The 18451-nt window shown below is 55.3% G+C and overlaps 1 protein-coding gene across 3 annotated transcripts in view; it reads right to left on the minus strand.

The window, feature by feature from the left end:
• The window catches only part of PAK6 (p21 (RAC1) activated kinase 6), a 36500-nt gene that overhangs the window by 10596 nt on the left and 7453 nt on the right, over window positions 1-18451 (minus strand). The window contains exons 3-4 of one of the 3 annotated variants that reach the window (XM_045583695.1): window positions 12839-12953; window positions 806-1014 (exon numbers count right to left, since the gene is read on the minus strand). In XM_045583695.1, coding sequence (XP_045439651.1) covers window positions 806-1009 — 204 coding nt within the window. In that variant the 5' untranslated portion in view covers window positions 1010-1014; window positions 12839-12953. Of the gene's footprint in view, window positions 1-805; window positions 1015-12730; window positions 12761-12838; window positions 12954-18451 lie in introns of those variants that run through there. The other 2 variants (XM_045583701.1, XM_036446239.2) reach the window with 2 other exon arrangements.

Raw genomic sequence — 18451 nt, forward strand, 5'->3', positions numbered from 1 at the left:
CAGCCTGGCCAGCCCGGGGCCTCCCCGGGGGCCTTGGGGAGGGACATCTGAGGACCTTGCCTGTGTGTCTTCCCCCATTCCTTACATGTTCAGCCATTTACCAGGGCCTGTGGCAGGTCAGGCCTGGGCTGGTGCAGAGATACAGGGAAAAGGCCCATTCTCATGGGGCTCTCAGCCTAGCAGGGCACACAGGTGCGTAACCACAGGGTTCCAATCCAGAACCCCACATGGTGTGGCAGCTGAGCTTGGGGAGCCGAGGGGAACCATGGGGACGGGGCCACCCGGGGCCCCCTACCATTCTCCGGCTCTGCCTGTGGCCTTCTGGGAAAGGTGCAGAGCCCTCTGAGGAGGCCGGGGCCAGGCCAGGGCCCTCCTCCGCGCACACTGGCTGTGTGGCCTCTAAGTCCTGACCCCAGCCCCTCCCAGGTTCTTGGATCTACCCTTCTTGACCCACACAGCGAAATCCCCCAGCCCCACAGGGGCTGCAGGTCCAAATATTCCCGGGGCACGCTGAATACGGGACGGTTCTTTGTTGTTATCTGAAATTCCAACGTCATTGGGCAGCCTGTTCTGTTTGCTATGTTTGGCAGCCCTGCCACCCTTTGGAGGACTCCCCCGGGTTACCCAGGGAGACCCGGGCTGAGGAGCCGGGAATGAAAACAGCGGCTCATTGATAGCCGTAATGAGAAGACTCCTCCAGGTGCCTCTGTGGTTTGGCCGAGACCAGGGCATCCGTGGAGCGGGAGGGGCTGCGCGGGGCCCACCCGCCCGCCGCCCGCCGCCCGCCGCCCGCCGCCCGCCTCACCTTCATGGGCTGGAGCTGCACCCGCGTGATGCGCGACGGGTCCACCACGGGCTTGGGGCGCCGGAGCGTGTCCAGGATGTTCTGCCATTGAGGGGGGAGGCCCACAAACTTGCCTTCTTTAGGGTCGAAGGAGGTGTGGACGCGGTGCTGGAAGTTCTGTGGAGCTGAGATCTCCGGGCGTTTCTTCTTTTTCTTGCGGAACATGGTGCCTGCGTGGGAGGGGCGGGCTGAGCTCCTGCGGGGCCGCCGGAGCCTGGGCCCGGGGAGCAGGGGTGGCTGCGGGAGGGGCGGGGCACCAGGCTCTGGGCTCTCTCTCCCCCACCAGCACCTCTCCCTGTCTGGGCCCAGGGCTTCCCCTCATCCCTCACCTCCACCTCCTCAGGAAAGTGGCCAGCTCCCAGCAGAGGGTCCCACCAACAACAAAAGCACCGTATTGAAGGCAACACAGACTAAAGAAAACAGGTGTCTGGCTTCCTGTCTGCACATCCCTTGTGGAGCAGGCAGACTCCGGGGTGTGTTCTTATAAAACCCCAAGCCCGGTACCATTATCGTCCACTGTCCAAGAACTAAAAAGGGGGGAAGGGAGGAAAGCCCGTCAATCATTCTATGAAGTGAGCATGACCTTGCCTCTCCCACCAGACAAGACTGGCACAAGAAAAGGAAAATTTAAACCTACCTCACCCATGAACATAAATGCGAAAATCCTAAACAAAACCAGCAAGTGGGATCCAATAATTTGTGACAGTTTGCTTGTTTTTTGTCTTCTCACCGTCAACTAGGGTTGGTCCCAGGATGGGTCAATGACAGAAAACCTGTTCATGTGTTTATACACAGCGGTCATAAAAGCCAGCCCTCAGAGTCACAGGGACCCTCCTGTTACCGGGTGCTCCACCCTGATTCTGGAAAGCCCTGAGGGGGGCTGCCTCAGGGGAGAGCCCCTGACGGGCCCTGAAGGCTTCTGTGTCTGCAGCAGCTCACTGCGTGTTTCAAATTTTTCTTTATTGTGGTAAAATACACTCAGTGGGCTCTTAGGTTACCTGGAAAAGCCTTGAAACTTCTAGGTTTCAAGAAGCATGTCAGTTTCCTGAGTGCTTGGGTCAGTCATCTAGCCGTGGGTCTGGGGTATCTTCGGGTCCTGGGCATTCCTCTTGGCTGCTGCTCTGGACACAGCGTTTTCCTGGGCACGTGAGCAGGTGCCAGCGGAGGTCGCAGACTGGGAGGCACGTGGCGCTCACTCAGGAAGGCTGCCGGCTCCCGGCGAGCGTTCACCAGGTCTGACACAGTCTGAATCCCTGTCATACTCCTTGGATGCCAGCTACTTCTCAGGACCTTAAGGTTCAAGGGTCCACCAAGCACCCGCTACAGGCAAAGCCCCCTGTGCAGGACCCCCGAGGACCAAGGACCTCAGGGTGACACACGCCTGTCTTAGTTGAGGGTGAGCCGTAGGGAGCCACCCACTACCCTAAGTGATTTCAGCCTCAGTGGCCTTCCTCTATGAAGTGGGGTTAATAAAATATATCTCAAGGGTTTGGGAGTGTTACGTGAGCAGTTTCCCAGTGAATGGGGGCTGTTCCTGTTTCCGTGTTACTTCTGTGTATTCTTGTCCCTAAGCTCAGGGCCCTACAGGTGTGGGAATGTGAGCAGACACTGGCCTGGGAGAGATGTCAAACCCCGGCCTCAGATTCACCTGTGAGGTGGCGACTTCTGTGACCTCAGGCCCTCAGCAACTCTCCCCTATGTTGACTCTTGAAGCTTTGATAAAACCTGATCTCCTCTCCCTCAACCTTTGGCCACCGAAGGGTCTTCATCCCTCAGTCTGTCCTCACAGCATCTGACACAGACCCTCCATCCTGGGCTTATCCTGATGGTTTCACCCTATTTCCCAACTCTGTTGACTCCTCTGGAGAAGCGGGGACACATCCAAGAGTTAACGAAGAGCTGGCTAGGGCCCTGGCCGGGAGCTCAGTGGTTGGAGCATTGTCCTGATACTACAATGTTGTGGGTTCAATCCCCAGTCAGGGCACATACAAGAATCAACCAATGACGGCATAAATAAGTGGAACAACAGATCGATGTCTCTTTCTCCCTTCACCCCTTCCTCTATCTCTAGAAAGCAATAATAATAATAATAATAATTATTATTATTATTATTATAATAATTATAATAATAAAGAACAGAAAAGCTGGCTAATACTTCCTCCCCCCAATAACATCCCTCTTCCCAACTCCCTTGCCCAGCCCAAGGGCCCAGCTTTTGCAGGGGACAGGATCTTTAGCAAATCATCTAAATGACCCTAAGATCCCTGAAGCTACCACAACAACGATTCCAGAACATTCTCCACAGAGGCAGAAAGAAAGGCCTGAGAAAAGGACTCCACTGTTGAACACCCAGTCGGTAGCCACGCTGGAGAAATGGTCACAGGAAGAAAAGCACTTTCTCATTTGATGTCAGAAGTGTTATCAGGGGGAAAAACCTCAGATACCATTAAAAGTATCAAACACCAGGAATAATCTAATAAACAATGTGCAAATTTTCTACATTGAAAAGTATAAAATAATGAAAGATATTAAAGAATGTTCTTAAATTGAAAGACTCAATATTGTAAAGATGTAAATTATTCCCAATTAACCTACAGATTTTATTTCAATATCAATCAAAATCCCAGTGTATTTCTTTGGTGGAAATTGAGAAATTGATTCTAAAATGTACAGAGAAACATAAAGAACCAGGAATAGCCAAGATAATCTTTTTTAAAATGTTTTAATTGATTTTGGACTGGGGAGAGATAGATAGATAAATAGATAGATTAGCATGAGAGAGAATCATCGAGTGTTGACCTATCAACCAGGAAGATTAAACCCACAACCTGGGTATATGCCTGGTTGGGAATGGAGCCCGCCCCCTTTTGGTGTGCAGGATGACGCTCCAACCATCCGAGCCACACTGGCCAGAGGCAAGACAATCTTGAACCAAGTTGGAGGATTACGCTACTAGATATCAAGGTTTATTATAAAGCTACATTACTTAATATAGCGTGGAACTGGCACAAAGATTGATGACTGCACCAGTGGTCTAGAAGAGAGAATCCAGAAATAGACTCAGTCATACAAGGTCACTTAATTTATAACAAAGGTGACACTGCAGTATGGTGGAAACAGATGACCTTTTCCATAAATGTAGTGAAGCAATTAGCTATCCCTATGAAAATGAATTCATATCACCCCTCAAAATTTATGGGATCTAAACATGAAAGGTAAAATGACAAAGCTGGTGGGAGCGGTGGTGGGGACAGCAGAGGGGACACTCCATGTCTGGCCATCCCCTGCCCGGCACCCCTGTGAGTGACTACGTGGGGCCCCTACCAGGTTTTCTTTGTCCAAAGCAGAATTAAAAAAAAAAAAAAGTTAACAAGAGTTAATTTGAGCCAAATTGTGTATGTGCAAATGCTAGGGAGAATAACAGTTTTGCAGCTTCTCTTATGCATCTGCAAGTAAGGAGGAAACTTTAGGAGGGTCACGTGAAGGTGGCGTTGGGTTTCAGGACAGCTACGATGATGTGCTCTCAGGCTTTAAGGGAGGATCCGAAAAGGGCCATTTCAAAGAAGCACAGAAACTACGGGCAGGGCTTGCTTAAGGCAAAGATAAGCCTTTCACGAAGGGAGTTATAGGCCTGCCTGGCGTATGACTCCCACCAGGACCTGCCCAGTTAGGAATTTATAAGCAGATCACCCTGTACGGTTACTTTCCACAAAGCCCCTTTCTTCCACACCAAAGCTGAATTCTTAATGTTGAAGGTTAAGAGTTGGGCTTTTTTTCTAAAGATTTCACCTAGACCCTGGCCAGGTAGCTCAGCTGGTTAGAGTGTCATCCCAATACGCCAAGGTTGTAGGTTCCATTCCCAGGCAGGGCACATACAAGAACCAACCAATGAATGCCTAAATAAGTGGAACAACAAATCGATGTTTCTCTCTCACTCTCTTTTTCTCTCTCTCCCTTTTTCCTCTCTCTCTCTCTCTCTCTCTCTCTCTCTCTCTCTCAAATAAATAGATAAAAATAAAAATAAAAATTTCACCAAGATTAACTCGTAAATGTAGTATGTATGCAATGAATAGTTGAAAGAAATACAGCAAGATATTCATCGCTGTTGTGTTTGACTGGTGGGCTACAAGTGATTCTTCCTACCTCATCTTTCTACTCTTCTAAATTTTCCTTAAGGACGATAGACTGCTTTTCTAAAGAAAACACACACACACACACACACACACACACACACACGTTTTTTTTTTGTTTTTTTTTGTTTTTTTTTTTTAATATATTTGTATTGATTTCAGAGAGGAACGGAGAGGGAGAGAGGGATAGAAACATCAATGATGAGAGAGAATCATCGATCTGTTGCCTCCTGTATGCCCCCTGCTGGGGATCGAGGCCACAACTCAGCATGTGCTCTGACTGAGAATCGAACCATGACCTCCTGGTTCATAGGTCAACACTCAACTGCTGAGCCACACTGGCCAGGCCAAAAAATATATATATTTTAAAATATGCTTTTATTAATTTTAGATGGAGAAGGATAGAATCATCAATGATGAGAGAGAATCATTGATCAGCTGCCTCCTGCACGCCCCCTACTGGGGATCGAGCCTGCAACCCAGGCATGTGCCCTGACTGGGAATCAGGAATCAAACCAGCAAGCTTTTGGTGCACAGGACAATGCTCAACCAACTGAGCCAACTGGCCAGGGCAAAAGCAAACTGTTATTTTTTTAAAAAATATATTTTATTGATTTTTTACAGAGAGGAAGGGAGAGGGATAGAAAGTTAGAAACATCGATGAGAGAGTAACATCGATCAGCTGCCTCCTGCACACCCCCTACTGGGGGTGTGCCCGCAACCCAGGTACATGCCCTTGACCGGAATTGAACCCGGGACCCTTGAGTCCACAGGCAGACACTCTATCCATTGAGCCAAACCGGTTTCGGCAGCAAGCTGTTTTTTAAAGAAAGGAAAGGGCAACCCATGATGACTGAGCTCCAAAGAGACATTCACCCACTCAAGAACCTAATGTTGCCAAGTCATTGGATATGAAACCCTGAGCTACATTCTGCATCCTTCCAGCAGCAGAGCCCACGCCACAGGCACCCCGCTGCCCCGACAGGGGCCTCAAGTTGCCATTTCTTCTTCTTTTTTTTAATCTTTATTGTTGAAAGTATTACACATGTCCCCCTTTTTCTCCCATTGACCTCATATAGCTGCTCCCCCGCCACCCCCCCAGGCCTTCACCATCTTATTGTCTGTGTCCATGGGTTATGCATACATACATGCAGATAAGGTCTTTGGTTGATTTCTTCCCACCCAAGCCTTCCCTCTAAGATTTGCCTTTCCTCTGAGATTCGACAGTCAAGATGCCATTTCGAGTTCTCCATCTTCCACCCCAGGTTCCTACCTCAGAGCCAAGCCAAAGCCCCGGGCTGAGGGAGAGTGGCTGCTGCGTCAGCCCTGAGGGTGCAGTGTTAAACCAAACCTGGCTGTGCCGACCCTTAAAGTTGCTGCCCCAGTATCTAACCTCTTTGCATCCACACTCAGTGCATCTAGTGAGGAGCTTTCCTCAAAGATACCCCTGAAGGGGGTGACAGAGGAGGAGGGAAGGAGGAGGGAGGAAAGAGATAATTTTCCTTCAGAGAGCCAGTCCCTACCTTTCCGCCTGCGGAGCCTGAAGGAAGTGGTAAGGGCCTGAGACTCTGCAGTAGGAATGGACAGAGGCAGGGCCAGCTCAGACTCAGGGTGACCTCCCGTCTGCCTGACACCTCTCCCCATCACAGGGCAGGGGGTGCTCAGAATTCTCTCCCAGGCTGAGAGGCACTGTTGTGACAGGAATGCTTTGATCTTTGCTCTTCTGAATGTCTGCAGATAGTACTTTCAGGCTGGCTGGCCCATGACTGGACCACAGGAGGATGCCAGTGCTGGAGGGGAGAACCAGACCAAACCAGTTTGAGAAGGAGGCTGCTTCCTGGAGCCAGGGCCCGGCAGAGGAGGAGCCCGGCAGTTCCTGGAAGAGGCTTTCTGAGGAAGTGCTGCCCCACCCATAACCCCGAGGGCAGAGGTGGTGGCAGAGTTCAGGGAACTACAGGCTGGGGTCACTGAGGAGTGGGACTGTCATGTTAGAGGAGACTCGAGACAGAAAGGGAAGTTATTGTTCTTGAGCACCTACTATGTTCTAGGCCCTTCCAAGGATCAACTCGTTTACTCCTCACAACCACCCTGGTAGGTAGGGATTATTATTATTATTCACAAATCCAGATGAGGCTCAGAGAAGTAAAATAACTTGCTCACAGTCACAGGATGTGACTTGGTCGGGCCTGGGCCCTGGATATGATCCAAAGTCCCTGCTCCATCCACCATGCCCCCTCTGAGGGCCCTGGGCTGCTCTTAGCCTCCTTCCCTGAGTCTGTGAGCAGGAATGGGACTGAGCAGTCAGCAAACTAGTGGGAGTGTGTAGAAGGGGGGCGGGGACCAGGGCCAGCTTCCTCATCCAAGATTGCAAGGTTCTTTCCTGGGCTGATGGGTGAGTCAGAACCAGGGGAGCTGGGGCTGCCCTGACTTGCAGGCTGACCTTTACTTTGTTTGAAACCAGGTTTCCTTTTGCCTTGCAAAGGGTGGGCAAACTATTTCAGAAAGCTCACGCCGGTGGCCTTGCTGTGGGGCCCGGCACGTATGAAAAAGGCCACAAAGGCAGCGGGAGTGTATTCTCCCCAGCAAGGCCAGGTCCCCTCCAAGGCTCTCACTCAGCCTGAAGCTGGGCAACCCACAGGATTGGGTCGAAGAGTGGCAGGCAGAGCTTTGTGGGTGATGCTTCGGCTCCTTGGCCGTACGGGGTTTGGGTGGTGCCCTCAGAGCAGGGCACTGCGGCTTGGCTGGTCTTGAGTCCATCACAGAGTAAGCAGAGCAGCCATGGTGGGTGGGTCACCCTTTCAAACTGCTTCTCCTCTGCCATCATCTGCCAGGGCCTGGGCTGCCAGGGCCAAAGAGACAGCTACAGAGACATGAGTCTGCAGTTAAATCTCAGACGGGAGCTCAGACATTCAAATGGGCGCTGCCCTCTGAGGCAGAGCCTCGGGAGGGATCTGTTTTAAACATGCTCCAGGACTTCTGGAAATTCTCTCTGGAAAACTGGGCCCATCTTGAGCCAACACCAGCTGTCCTCCTAACCTGCCGCCTCTGCTTCCACCGGAAGTGGCGGCGTCTGACCTGGTTAGCTGCCTGGCCTTCCGGCCTGGCTTCGCGCGGGTCTCACTATCTCCACACGTCAGGTCCCTTTCCAGGCCGGGAAGGCGGCTTCCCGAGAGCAAGTCTGAAGGAGCAGGCGGCTCCTTGGAAGGAAGCGGGTGGGCGTGGCTGGGTAGGTGCTGGGATGGATGGTGGTTAACTGTCTGTCAGGAGTGAGGCCCGGGGAACAGAAGAGAGAGGCAGCTGCGCCCTAGGCCAGAGTTGGGGGCGCACCCCAGCTTCCTCTTCGGGAGGCTCATTGCTTCTAACCACTTCTGTCTGCCAGCCTGATCACCCGCTAACCAGTCCTCTGCCAGCCTGATTAATGCCTAACTGCTCCCCTGCCAGCCTGATTGCCCCTAACTGCCCTCCCTTTTAGGCCTGGGTCCCCCACAACTGCCCTTCCCTGCAGGCCCAGTTGCTCCCAACTTCCCTCCTCTGCAAGCCTGGTCATCCCTAACTGCCCTCCCTGTAGGTTTGATCACTCCCAACTGCCTTCCTGATTGCTTCTAACCACTTCTGTCTGCAGGCCTGGTCACCCCCTAACCACTCCCCTGCTAGCCTGGTTAATGCCTAACTGCTCCGGCTCAGTGTGGCCCCAGGGAATGGGGTCCTGGACTCTGGCTGGTGACCTTGGCCTACTCTCTCCTAGGTCTGAGCATTTCACGGGGAAGACTGGGGAAGCACAGTGAGAGGAGAGACTGCATCTGCTCTAGCTCCAGGGCCCATTTCTGGTGTTTTCAGTAACCACCACTCAGAGAATGCCTGGTGTGAGCACCAGCTGTGCGCTAAACAGTTTTTTAATTTTAAAAAAATATATATGTATTTTTATTGATTTCAGAGAGAAAGGGAAAGGGACAGAGAGAAACATCAATGATAAGAGAATCATCAACCAGCTGTCTCCTGTACGCCCCACACTGGGGATCAAGCCAGGCATGTGCCCTGTCCAGGAATTGAACCGTGGCCTCCTGGTTCATAGGTCGACACTCAAGCGCTGAGCCACACAGCCAGGCCGCGCGCTGTCTGTCACATACACAATCTCCTCTCCACAAGCCTGTGAGGTTAGACTGCTTATGGGCCCATTATGCAGATGAGGAAACTGATGTTCAGAGAGATTAATGATTTGCCCAAGCCAAGCAGCAAAGAAGGGGCAGAGCCACGTCTATCTGACCCAGATCCCGATGTGAACGTGGCTGCGGTCGGCTGTCACCTCCCACCACCCACCACCCACGCTGCGCAGTTCTCAGGCCCACCCAGGCGCTGCTTGGGGAAAGGAATTGTTCCAGAATCATGGCTCCCTGCCCCTGTCGTCATTCCGAGGCAGAGGGATGCCCTGAGTTCGACAGCCATCAGACAGGCACCCCTCCGGTCACCGAGTGACCACCGAGGACGTTGACCTCTGCAGTCGGGCTGCCAACCTCTTCTCACCTCCTTGGGAACTGGCGTCCCTCACAGCTTCCCGAGGAGCTGGGGCCTCGGCCCCTGGCTGAGAACAGTGTGGACTGAAGCCAGCTCTCATTAGAGCATTCTCATCAGTCAGAAGATTTTTTCTCAAATGTTATTTTCTGGGGTTTGTTTAAATATAAAATTATACTATTCATCCATTTATTCAAAAGTATTTTGAAACTGGTTGGCTCAATGGATAGAGCATCTCCTTGGGGACTGACGGGTCCCGGGTTCGATTCCGGTCAAGGGCACGTACCTTGGTTGCGGGCATATCCCCAGTGGGGGGTGTGCAAGAGGCAGCTGATCGATGACTCTCTCTCATCGATGTTTCTAACTCTGTATCTCTTTCCCTTCCTCTCTGTACAAAATCAATAAAATATATATTTTTTAAAAAAGTATTTGTTATGCATCTATTTACTCTGCCCCGGGGACCTTAGTGAACAAAACAAGATGGTTGCTCTTATGCAGTTTAGCTTGCTTTCCAGGTAGGTTTTAGACATCCTCCGGAGCTCACCGCCTGCCAGAGAGAGGGCGCTGCTCACCCAGAGACTCGTGCTGGCGTCTGTCCGGCCCAGACGGCATCCCTCGGTGGCATTCCCCACAGAAGCCTGTCCCTGAGCTCACACTGCTCAAAGGAGTCTGCTGATAGGAAGCTCCTTCCCGTTCCCGGAGCCCTGGCCTCTGTCCTCCTTCAGCTCCACCAGGGGTTCAGGACACCACGAGTGTCAGGAGAGGTGGCACCCCAGCACACTTTCCTGGCCCCCCAAAATATGCCAGGGAAAGGCCTGAACAGAATTTGATTTGCTTTTCTGCCCGGCGGTCACCTGCAGGGGGTGGGGCCCAGGCCCAGGCTTTGGCCCTCCCTGCCATTGCCTGGGGCTCCAGAAGGTCTGCCCAGGACCGCCAATGAGCCCACATGTCTGGGCTCCCTGCCCCTGTCATCATTCCCACACTGCAGGCCCCAGTGAATCCCCGGGGGAGAGATAATGGCGCTGCTGTTGAAAAGAATATGATAATAAAGCTCATTCAATCTCTTGTGTCAACACTCCAGTCGAATAAGAGGCCAAAGAGCCAGGCTGGCCAGCCGGGGAAGGTTAATATTGACTCAGGCTCCTCTCTCAGGCCCAGCTCCAGCCTGCACACGCAGAGCTGTGGTCCAGCGGCAGCAGCTCAAGCCACAGCTCTCTGACCTCTGCTCGCTGTCCTCGGAATTCTCACCCCTCCTGGGCCCACGCGCTCTGCTCTCCGGGGCGCGTGGTTATCTCCGAGGGAAGAGAGAAGAATGGCCCTCCTGGAGGGCTGCAGGCCAGGCCCCGCCTCACCAGCCCAGATTCCCAACAGCCTCCGCATGCAGAGGCCTGAATGCCACAGAGCTCTGAGTGCCTACAGGAACCTCTGGAGTCCCCTCCTCACAAAATTAGGTCCCCAATCTCTCTCTCTCTCCCTCCCTCCCTCCCTCCCTCTCTCTCTCTCTCTCTCTCTCACACACACACACACACACAGTTATATTTTTGCAGCCCTTAACTTTCTATATTTACTTAAGTTTTCCTCCTCTCTTTATATTCACAAAACCACTGTGACTTGGGCCAAACCTGCCTTACTGGGTGCATTTTAAAGATGACAGGAGCTGGGAGAGGAAGAAGGGGAGGAGAACGGGATACACACTGTACAGTCAGGCACTGAGCTGAGTGGGTGGTTTTACTAGTGCATTTAATGGTCCCGGCTCTACGAGGGAGACATTATAAACTGTTTCACACGTGAAGAAACCAAGGCTTGGAGAGAAGTAATTGTTTGGGATGGTTCCGTGTGGAGTTGGGATTCAAACTCAGATCTCTCCAGCTCCAAGCTCCAAGCTCCTCTCCTCCGTCACGCCGAGAGAAGTTAAATGACCTGTCTCAGATCACACAGCTACTCAGAGATAGGATCGAAAGCCTCACGCCAGAGGCTCCTCCGACCCCAGGCCACACCTGTGACCAGGGCCACCCAGGAACCTGTGATCACATGTGACATATATGGGTTCAAATCCAGATCCCCTTCCAGAAACAGCCCCTTCCCCAGGCCACCTCCCTACCTGCCCCACGGCCCCCGCCTTTACTGTGCTCCCGCTGCTTTGCTCTCACAGCCTCACAATGTCCTGCCACACAGTCAGACCTGCTCCTCGTTCTCCAAGCGAGGAGAGCTCAGGTGGCGCCAGCTTTTCTGATCCTAACAAGCGGAGGCGAGACATGCTCCCTTGCTAGGCTGTGCTCACATCTCGCTATGTCTCCTCACAACCAGCCCATGAGGAAAGCACGATCCTCCCCGAGGACATTCAAGTTGGGAGAGACATAAAGCAACTTGACTCAGTGATCGAAGGTTAAGTGGGGATTTGAACCCAGCCACTTCTGGTTCCAATGGGTGCTCGGCCACTGTGCCCAGCGTGAGCACTCCCAGCATCGCAGTGTATGCTGTGACTGCCACAGAAGACCTGAGCGCACACAGTCCCAACCACACTCACACACCTAGAGAAGCATGACAGAAGAGCCTAAGACAGTGGTCGGCAAACCGAGGCTCGACAGCCACAGGCGGCTCTTTGGCCCCTTGCGTGTGGCTCTTCCACAAAAAACCATGTGCGGGCGCCGATTGAAACTTCGTGGCCCATGTGCAGAAGTCGGTTTTCGGCCTGGAAGAAGTGGCGTTAGAACACTCAAGGGGCCAAAGAGCCGCATGTGGCTCTGGGCCTGTGGTTTGCCGACCACGGGCCTGAAGGGGCAGGATACAGGGAGCACCGTCCGTCCATGCCTTGGGTACATCCCGGGTTGGACACTGCACACCGGGCGCCAGAACACCTGGCGGGGTTTGAGCAGGCTGGAGATCCGGGACGCACTGCTCAGCAGGGCGCTGGGCCTGCTACTGCCCTTCCTGCTCCGGAGCCTCTTTCCCAAGCGGGAGTTCAGTGCGGGGCTTGGTGACACTGCCTTCCCCAGACAGGCATCAGACCGGGTGACAGGAGGGGCTGGGCCAGAGCTGGGCGGGGCGTTCGGAGCTGGTAGCCTGCTGCGGGCTGAGGCGATGGAAGTAACAACACGCATCCACTAAGGACTGAGAGAGGGCACCTCCGAGGGACCGCTGCGCCCTGGTTCCATTCTGGAAAGGGCATCTGCCCAAGTTGCAGGCTCAAACCCCCCCTCCCCCCCGCAGGGTGCCTGGGGGAGGCAACCGATCAATATCACTGTACCAAGAACGGGGTGGCCCAAGAAGATGTCACTGCCCCTCCACCCCACCCCTCACGCTGGCCTCCAAAAGGCTCCTGGACACCCTGCCAGGGCTGGCGGCCCTCACTCACCTCCGCGGGCTGCCTTCCTTGCTTCCTCTTCTTCCCGGCTCCTTACCGTCAGGGGGCAGAGCTCCAGGCACCAGGAGAGGGAAGACTAAGGGCCTTCCCGGCCGGTCCCGTGGGCCTGGGGGGAACAGATGAGACAGTCATTGTGACAAATGCGATACGTGTCCCCCTGTACCCACTGCGCGTGGCCGCCGTCCGGAGCGCTCACACCGCCCGCACGGCCTCCCCACCAGCCACGGGCTCAGGTGCAGGGGCGGCGGGATCTCCAGGCGCACGGGGCGGGGGGCGGTACGCACGGCGCCTGGGGTCCCCCTCCCGCCACACGGGGAGCCACAGCAGCCTCAGGGCCCCCTCGCGGCGCCGATGGGGCGGGGATCCTCAGCCCGCGGGGAGCGCGGGGCGCCCTCGGGGAGGACGTGCGGCCAGCGGAGCCCGGCCTCCCGCCCTGCGCTCCCCCGCGCCGCGGCCCGGCCTCCGGGGAGTGAGAACCGGGAAAGGGGGCCGCGCGCACCGGGAGGCCTGTCCGATCGCCCCGGCCCCGGCCCCGGCCCCGGCCCGGGAGGATCGCCATTCCCGGGGTTGGCGGGGGCACCCACCTGCGAGCAGAAAGCCTGGAGCCTCGGAGAGGCAGGAGCCGGCCCGCCCTCCGCAGGAGGGACCGGGGCGCTGGAACGCGAGGGGAGGCCGCGCTTACATGTCGGTGCAGCGCCGGCCTCACCTGGGCCGCGAGCTGGAGTTTAGGGTGTGGCTCCAGGGAGGGCTCGGCAGCGAGCAGAGCCCGGGGAAAAGCAGCCCCAGGACGTGGGGGTCCGAGGCCGTGGCCAGGAGCCTCTGTGCCCCAGGGGCGCTTCCACGCTCAACCCTTTCTAACCGTGGCTCCCGCTTCCCCAGGCCCTTGGCCTTGGACCCTGCCCCCAGCCCTGCCCCCGGTGACCTGCTGGTGGCTCGCTGTCCCTGGGGGTTCCTGGCTGCCTGGCCAAGGCCTGACCTGGCTACCCGCTGTGCCTCTCTCTGTGCAATTAGGCTCACTCATTTGCATTGCAGATGCTCCAGGCGGCCTCCTTCCAGACCCCTCGGAGAGCCCCAGCCGGAGTCCTGCCCCCTGCCACCTTGGCCTGTCAGTCTGTCTGTTCAAGGCCCTAAGACTGTCTGGGGCAGGAAAGCTGGAATTAAAGAGATGCCAATTTCCTTGTCAGACCCCGCTCGGTTCCGAGAACCCTCTGGTTTCAGGTGGGGGGCCTCTGGGGGAAAGACAGCTGTCAGGAGCCCTGCACCCAAACAGGGAGGGGCTCGGCTCACAGGAGCATCTGCCCGTGGCCATACCCAGCAGTGCCCTGGCCCAGGAGCAGGATGGCTGCCCTCTGCCCTGCGCCCTCTGGCTCGGAGGGTGGCTTCTCCCTTCTCCCGTGTATTAATGGTGTGGGGGAGGGGGAGGGACCGCCGGCCTGTCTCTTCCCCAGACAAGGAAGTGAGAAGACCCTTGCTGCCCCAGACTTGGGCCCCCAGAAAGGCCTGGGCCCGAATGAGTGTTGAGAGGATTCTGGCTTGGAAATCAGCACGTCTGCACTCAAAATGGCTCCCCAAGCAGGGGCTGGGTGGCTGTGAGTCACAGCCAGGGGACCCAGGACGCAGAGATTCTGTCATTGTGGGCACTTCACACTTCAGTTATTAATTGAGGTCTCTACTGTCATGGGTCATTTTTGTTCATTGATTCTTTAGATATATCAATGCAATTTGTGGATACAGCGTTTGCGTAGGGGCTCTGTTGCTTATGCACAGTTTACCCTAGACTCCTGCCAAACATAGCTAAGGTGGTGAGTGGGAATTCGCGGGCCCCAAACAGGCCCGCACCCTGCTGGCTGCACCGCAGCCCCGGTGCCCTCAGCCTCTGGAGATGCTGGCCTGGGAGCGGGGGCAGTGGCAGGCAGGTCTCCTCTCCTCTGTGTCTTTCCCAAGGGGATTCTTTTTCTTTCCTCAGGCCACCCCTTAGGCCCAACTCTGTTAGTCAACCTCTGACCTCCCCCTCCTCCACCCTCTCTCCACCCCCCACCAGGAAGCTGCCTGCGGAGCCAAAGACAGAGGGGCCTGTGATACAAACAGGGCTTTCCCCAAACTTAGTTACCCAGGGACACAGGACCTAAACTGCAATTTGCTGACTCACAGATGCACACAGGAATTCATTCTTTTTATACAAATACCTTATATATCAAAACAACACCTCCAAGCAGTACTTCTCAACTGTTGAACTATGATAAAGGGTGAACATTAGAATATTATCAAAAGTGAACTGGTATTTAACTTGGTTTGAATCCAGGCTTGGGTATCCCATAAAGGCTACTAGCCAAGTCCCATCCCATCCTGTAAGGAGTGAGTCTAGGTGACCCTAAGGTCCTCCTACCTTTGGGAACATCGATGGGGTTTGGGGAGAGTCAGAGACTCCCAAATAAGACTGACCATGGAGGTAGTGAATCCCTCATCACTGAAGCCCCCAGATAACTACCAGGCAGGTATGCTAGAGCAAAGGGTCCCCTATTGAACACTAGGCTAGACGAGAGGTCCTCCCAGCCCATCACAACCCCAGGTTTCTGCACTTCTGGCCGCATCTACAGGTGGGTCAGTGCCCCTGGGCTGGGTGACCTCTGCGAATTAGGAAGGTGGGTCCTGAGTGGTTAATTCCTGTGAGTGACTCCCCGCCTCTCTATCCTCCTCTGTTTCACAGCCAACGCAGCCCTGTCCAGGATGAGAGGGCAGGACAGGAATGCAGGAAGAGGCAGGAACAGCCTGGAGGACAGCGTCTCCTCCAGCAGCCATGCGCCTCCCTCTGGCCCGTTCCCATGGCGCTGTGCTGGGCACCGGGAAAGGGACCAGGCACACCCTCCTCTGCAGAGCCCTGGCAGCTGGCAGAGGCATGCAGGTTGAGGGAGTTGTCCATATGCTGCCATTCTGCAAACTGGGCAGGAGCTCTAGACGGGGACACGGAGAACTGACATTTCGCCATGGCCGGTGGCTCTTGGAGCCCCACCAGCGCTGGGGCCTGGGCCAACCCCAACTGTCTGGGAAGGCACGCGGGGCGGGGCGGGGCGGGCAGGCACTTCCTGGCTCCTTCTTCGCCTGTGGCTGTTGGGGCCTGCTGCCCCGTCTGAGCACCTTCAGCCAGGGCTGGGAGGCTGGGTTCGGACCAAAGGGAAAAGATACGGATCGACTTGTGGTTTAGAAACACAAACACATTATCCTTTCCCTGCACTTTCTGCTGCAGGACTTGAAAAGCTGCCTGGGGATCAGGAAGACTGCTGACAAGCTCACTCTCTCCCTGGCTCCTTTCTCTGGAGGACGCTGCCTCCTCCAGTAATTATCATACGCTTCCGGTGGGCCAGGCCCCGTGCTAAGCTATTCATTCACACACATGACCTCACTCCAGTCTTTGCCACAACCTTGGCACAGGAGAATGATATCATTGCTCTCATTTTACAGACAAGGAAACTGAGGCTCAGAGTGGTTAAGGAACCAGCTCAGGGTCTTGTGGTGAGTGAGTGGTGGAGCCAGAATTTCAGACCAAGTGTATCCCCCCCAAAACTGTTTTAACACCATCCTGCTCAGAGGCCCTGGTGCCAAGGACTGTCTGACATGACTTGACCAGGTCGGGTTAAGTTCCTGGGAACAGTTGCAGGATGGGTAAGTCATGTGACACCGAGAGGTGTGTGTGGGGGTAACCCTCCCTCATTTCTGATGAGGGCATAGGAGTGGGGTTCCCTCAGCCTGGCCTGCACCCTCTCACAATCCGGGACCCCTCGGGGGATGACCAACTGCCTGTTTAGGCATGATCCCACTGTGGGATTGGGCCTAAACCAGCAGGTGGGCATCCCTCTCGCAATCTGGGACTGCTGGCTCTTAACCACTGACCCACCTGCCTGATTGCCCCTAACCACTCGCCTTCCTGCCTGATTGTCCCAATTGCCTCTGCCTGCCTGCCTGATCGCCCCTAACCACTCATCTGCCTGCCTGATTTCCCTTAACCACCTCTGCCTCAGCCCCTGCCACTGCAGCTCGGTCCAGAAGAACATCCAGAATGACATCCAGAAGGTCACTCATTTGTCCAGTCTAATTAGCATAGTATGCTTTTATTATTATAGATTCCTTCATTTCCCTCTCCTCCAGGCTGCCCTTCCTATTCTTGGGGTAGCCCGAGCAATGTCCCTCCCCCTGATAGTACCACATCTCTCTCTGCTGATGAGGCCGAGAGGCAGGTGACCAGCTCTGAGGGCCTGGGAGCCTGAGTTGAGGGAGTTAGCATTGCCTAGCCCGTGGGGTCCTGAGGCAGGGCGGGGGCGGGAGGGGGGTTTGGGGGTGTGAGAAACTAGCTGCAGAGAACCTGGCTTCCTGCACACTTGGAGCCCTTCTGTCTCTCTAGCCTGCCAGCACGTCTCAGCCTCAGCTTCTTGATGTGTATAACGGGCCGACCTCTGTTCAGAAGGGGGGGGGAATGATGGGATCTAGGACATCACTTGGGTCCCGGAGGATCAGCCCCCCAAACGGGGTGAAAGGTTCTTGACCCTCGGCCCTCACACTGCTGCCGGGCCATGCACCCTGTAGCTGCCACGGGGAGCCCGGAGCCCCGTTTGGACGGCCCAGGGGCAGGATGCCAGGGTGCCTCCAGGAGGGCTTGCCAAGAAGTCCGTTCTATAGGTCTAGTCCCTCCAGATCCTGAGAGAGAACCCAGCCCAAGGGCAGCACTCTCCGGGCCCAGTTAGGCATTTGGGGAACGTCCATGGGGCTCCCCTGCCTGGCTGCTGCCTGAACCTCAGGAGAGGGAAGCGCCCACATCAGGAAGCCTCTAGCCTCTCTCCACCTTTTCCTCAAGCTCTGCACCGTGATAGGCTCCCTATGACACAGGCCAGTCCTCCCCAAACGCAAACTGTCCCTGGGTCCAAACTTGCTGGACTGTCGCAAAGGGGCCTGGTGACCTGGACAAGCCACTCAGGTGCAGGGGCCGCTGTCCACCTACCTCAAGGGGCTGGAGCAGGGGCAGCGCAGGCTGGGGCACCCTTCCCAGGTGCGAGGGCCGATAAGCCTCCCCCCACCCCCCACCCCCCGGGGGAGGGCTGGGGAAAGAGAGAGTCACTCTGTGCTGAGAACACCCGTTTTCAGCGACATGATAAATTCATTTAATAGCTTCTTGCTATGATCGCTTTGCAGGTTCTGCTCTTAATGGGCTCCAGAGTTCCATCCAAATGTCCGCTGCTGGCAGTCTCGCTCTCTGGCTGGCATTTTTGCTGGCAGAGCGAACAGCTGGAAGCCTCCTTGAATGGGAGCCATTCATTGTCCTTCCTCTCCCTCCTGAGCATCTGGTGGCTGCCCCATCAGGAGGGGGTGCCCGGGACCTGACTTTAAGGAAGGACGGTGAGGGGGGGGGGGGGAGTAGGAGGCTGTGACTGGGGAAGGGCTCAGGCCAGGAGAAGGAACGAGTCTGAGGAAGCACAACATTGGCTGTCCACGCCCCATGCACAGCCCTCTGGCTGGAAAGCCTTCACTCTAAATGCGCAGGTTCACAGGCTGTGGGCTGTGTGGCCATGCGGGAGCACTGACCATCTGGCCGTAGAGCTCGCTGGACTCTGCCTT

Source organism: Pipistrellus kuhlii, unplaced genomic scaffold, assembly GCF_014108245.1.
Source record: "Pipistrellus kuhlii isolate mPipKuh1 unplaced genomic scaffold, mPipKuh1.p scaffold_m20_p_1, whole genome shotgun sequence".
NCBI classification, from domain to species: Eukaryota; Metazoa; Chordata; class Mammalia; order Chiroptera; family Vespertilionidae; genus Pipistrellus; species Pipistrellus kuhlii.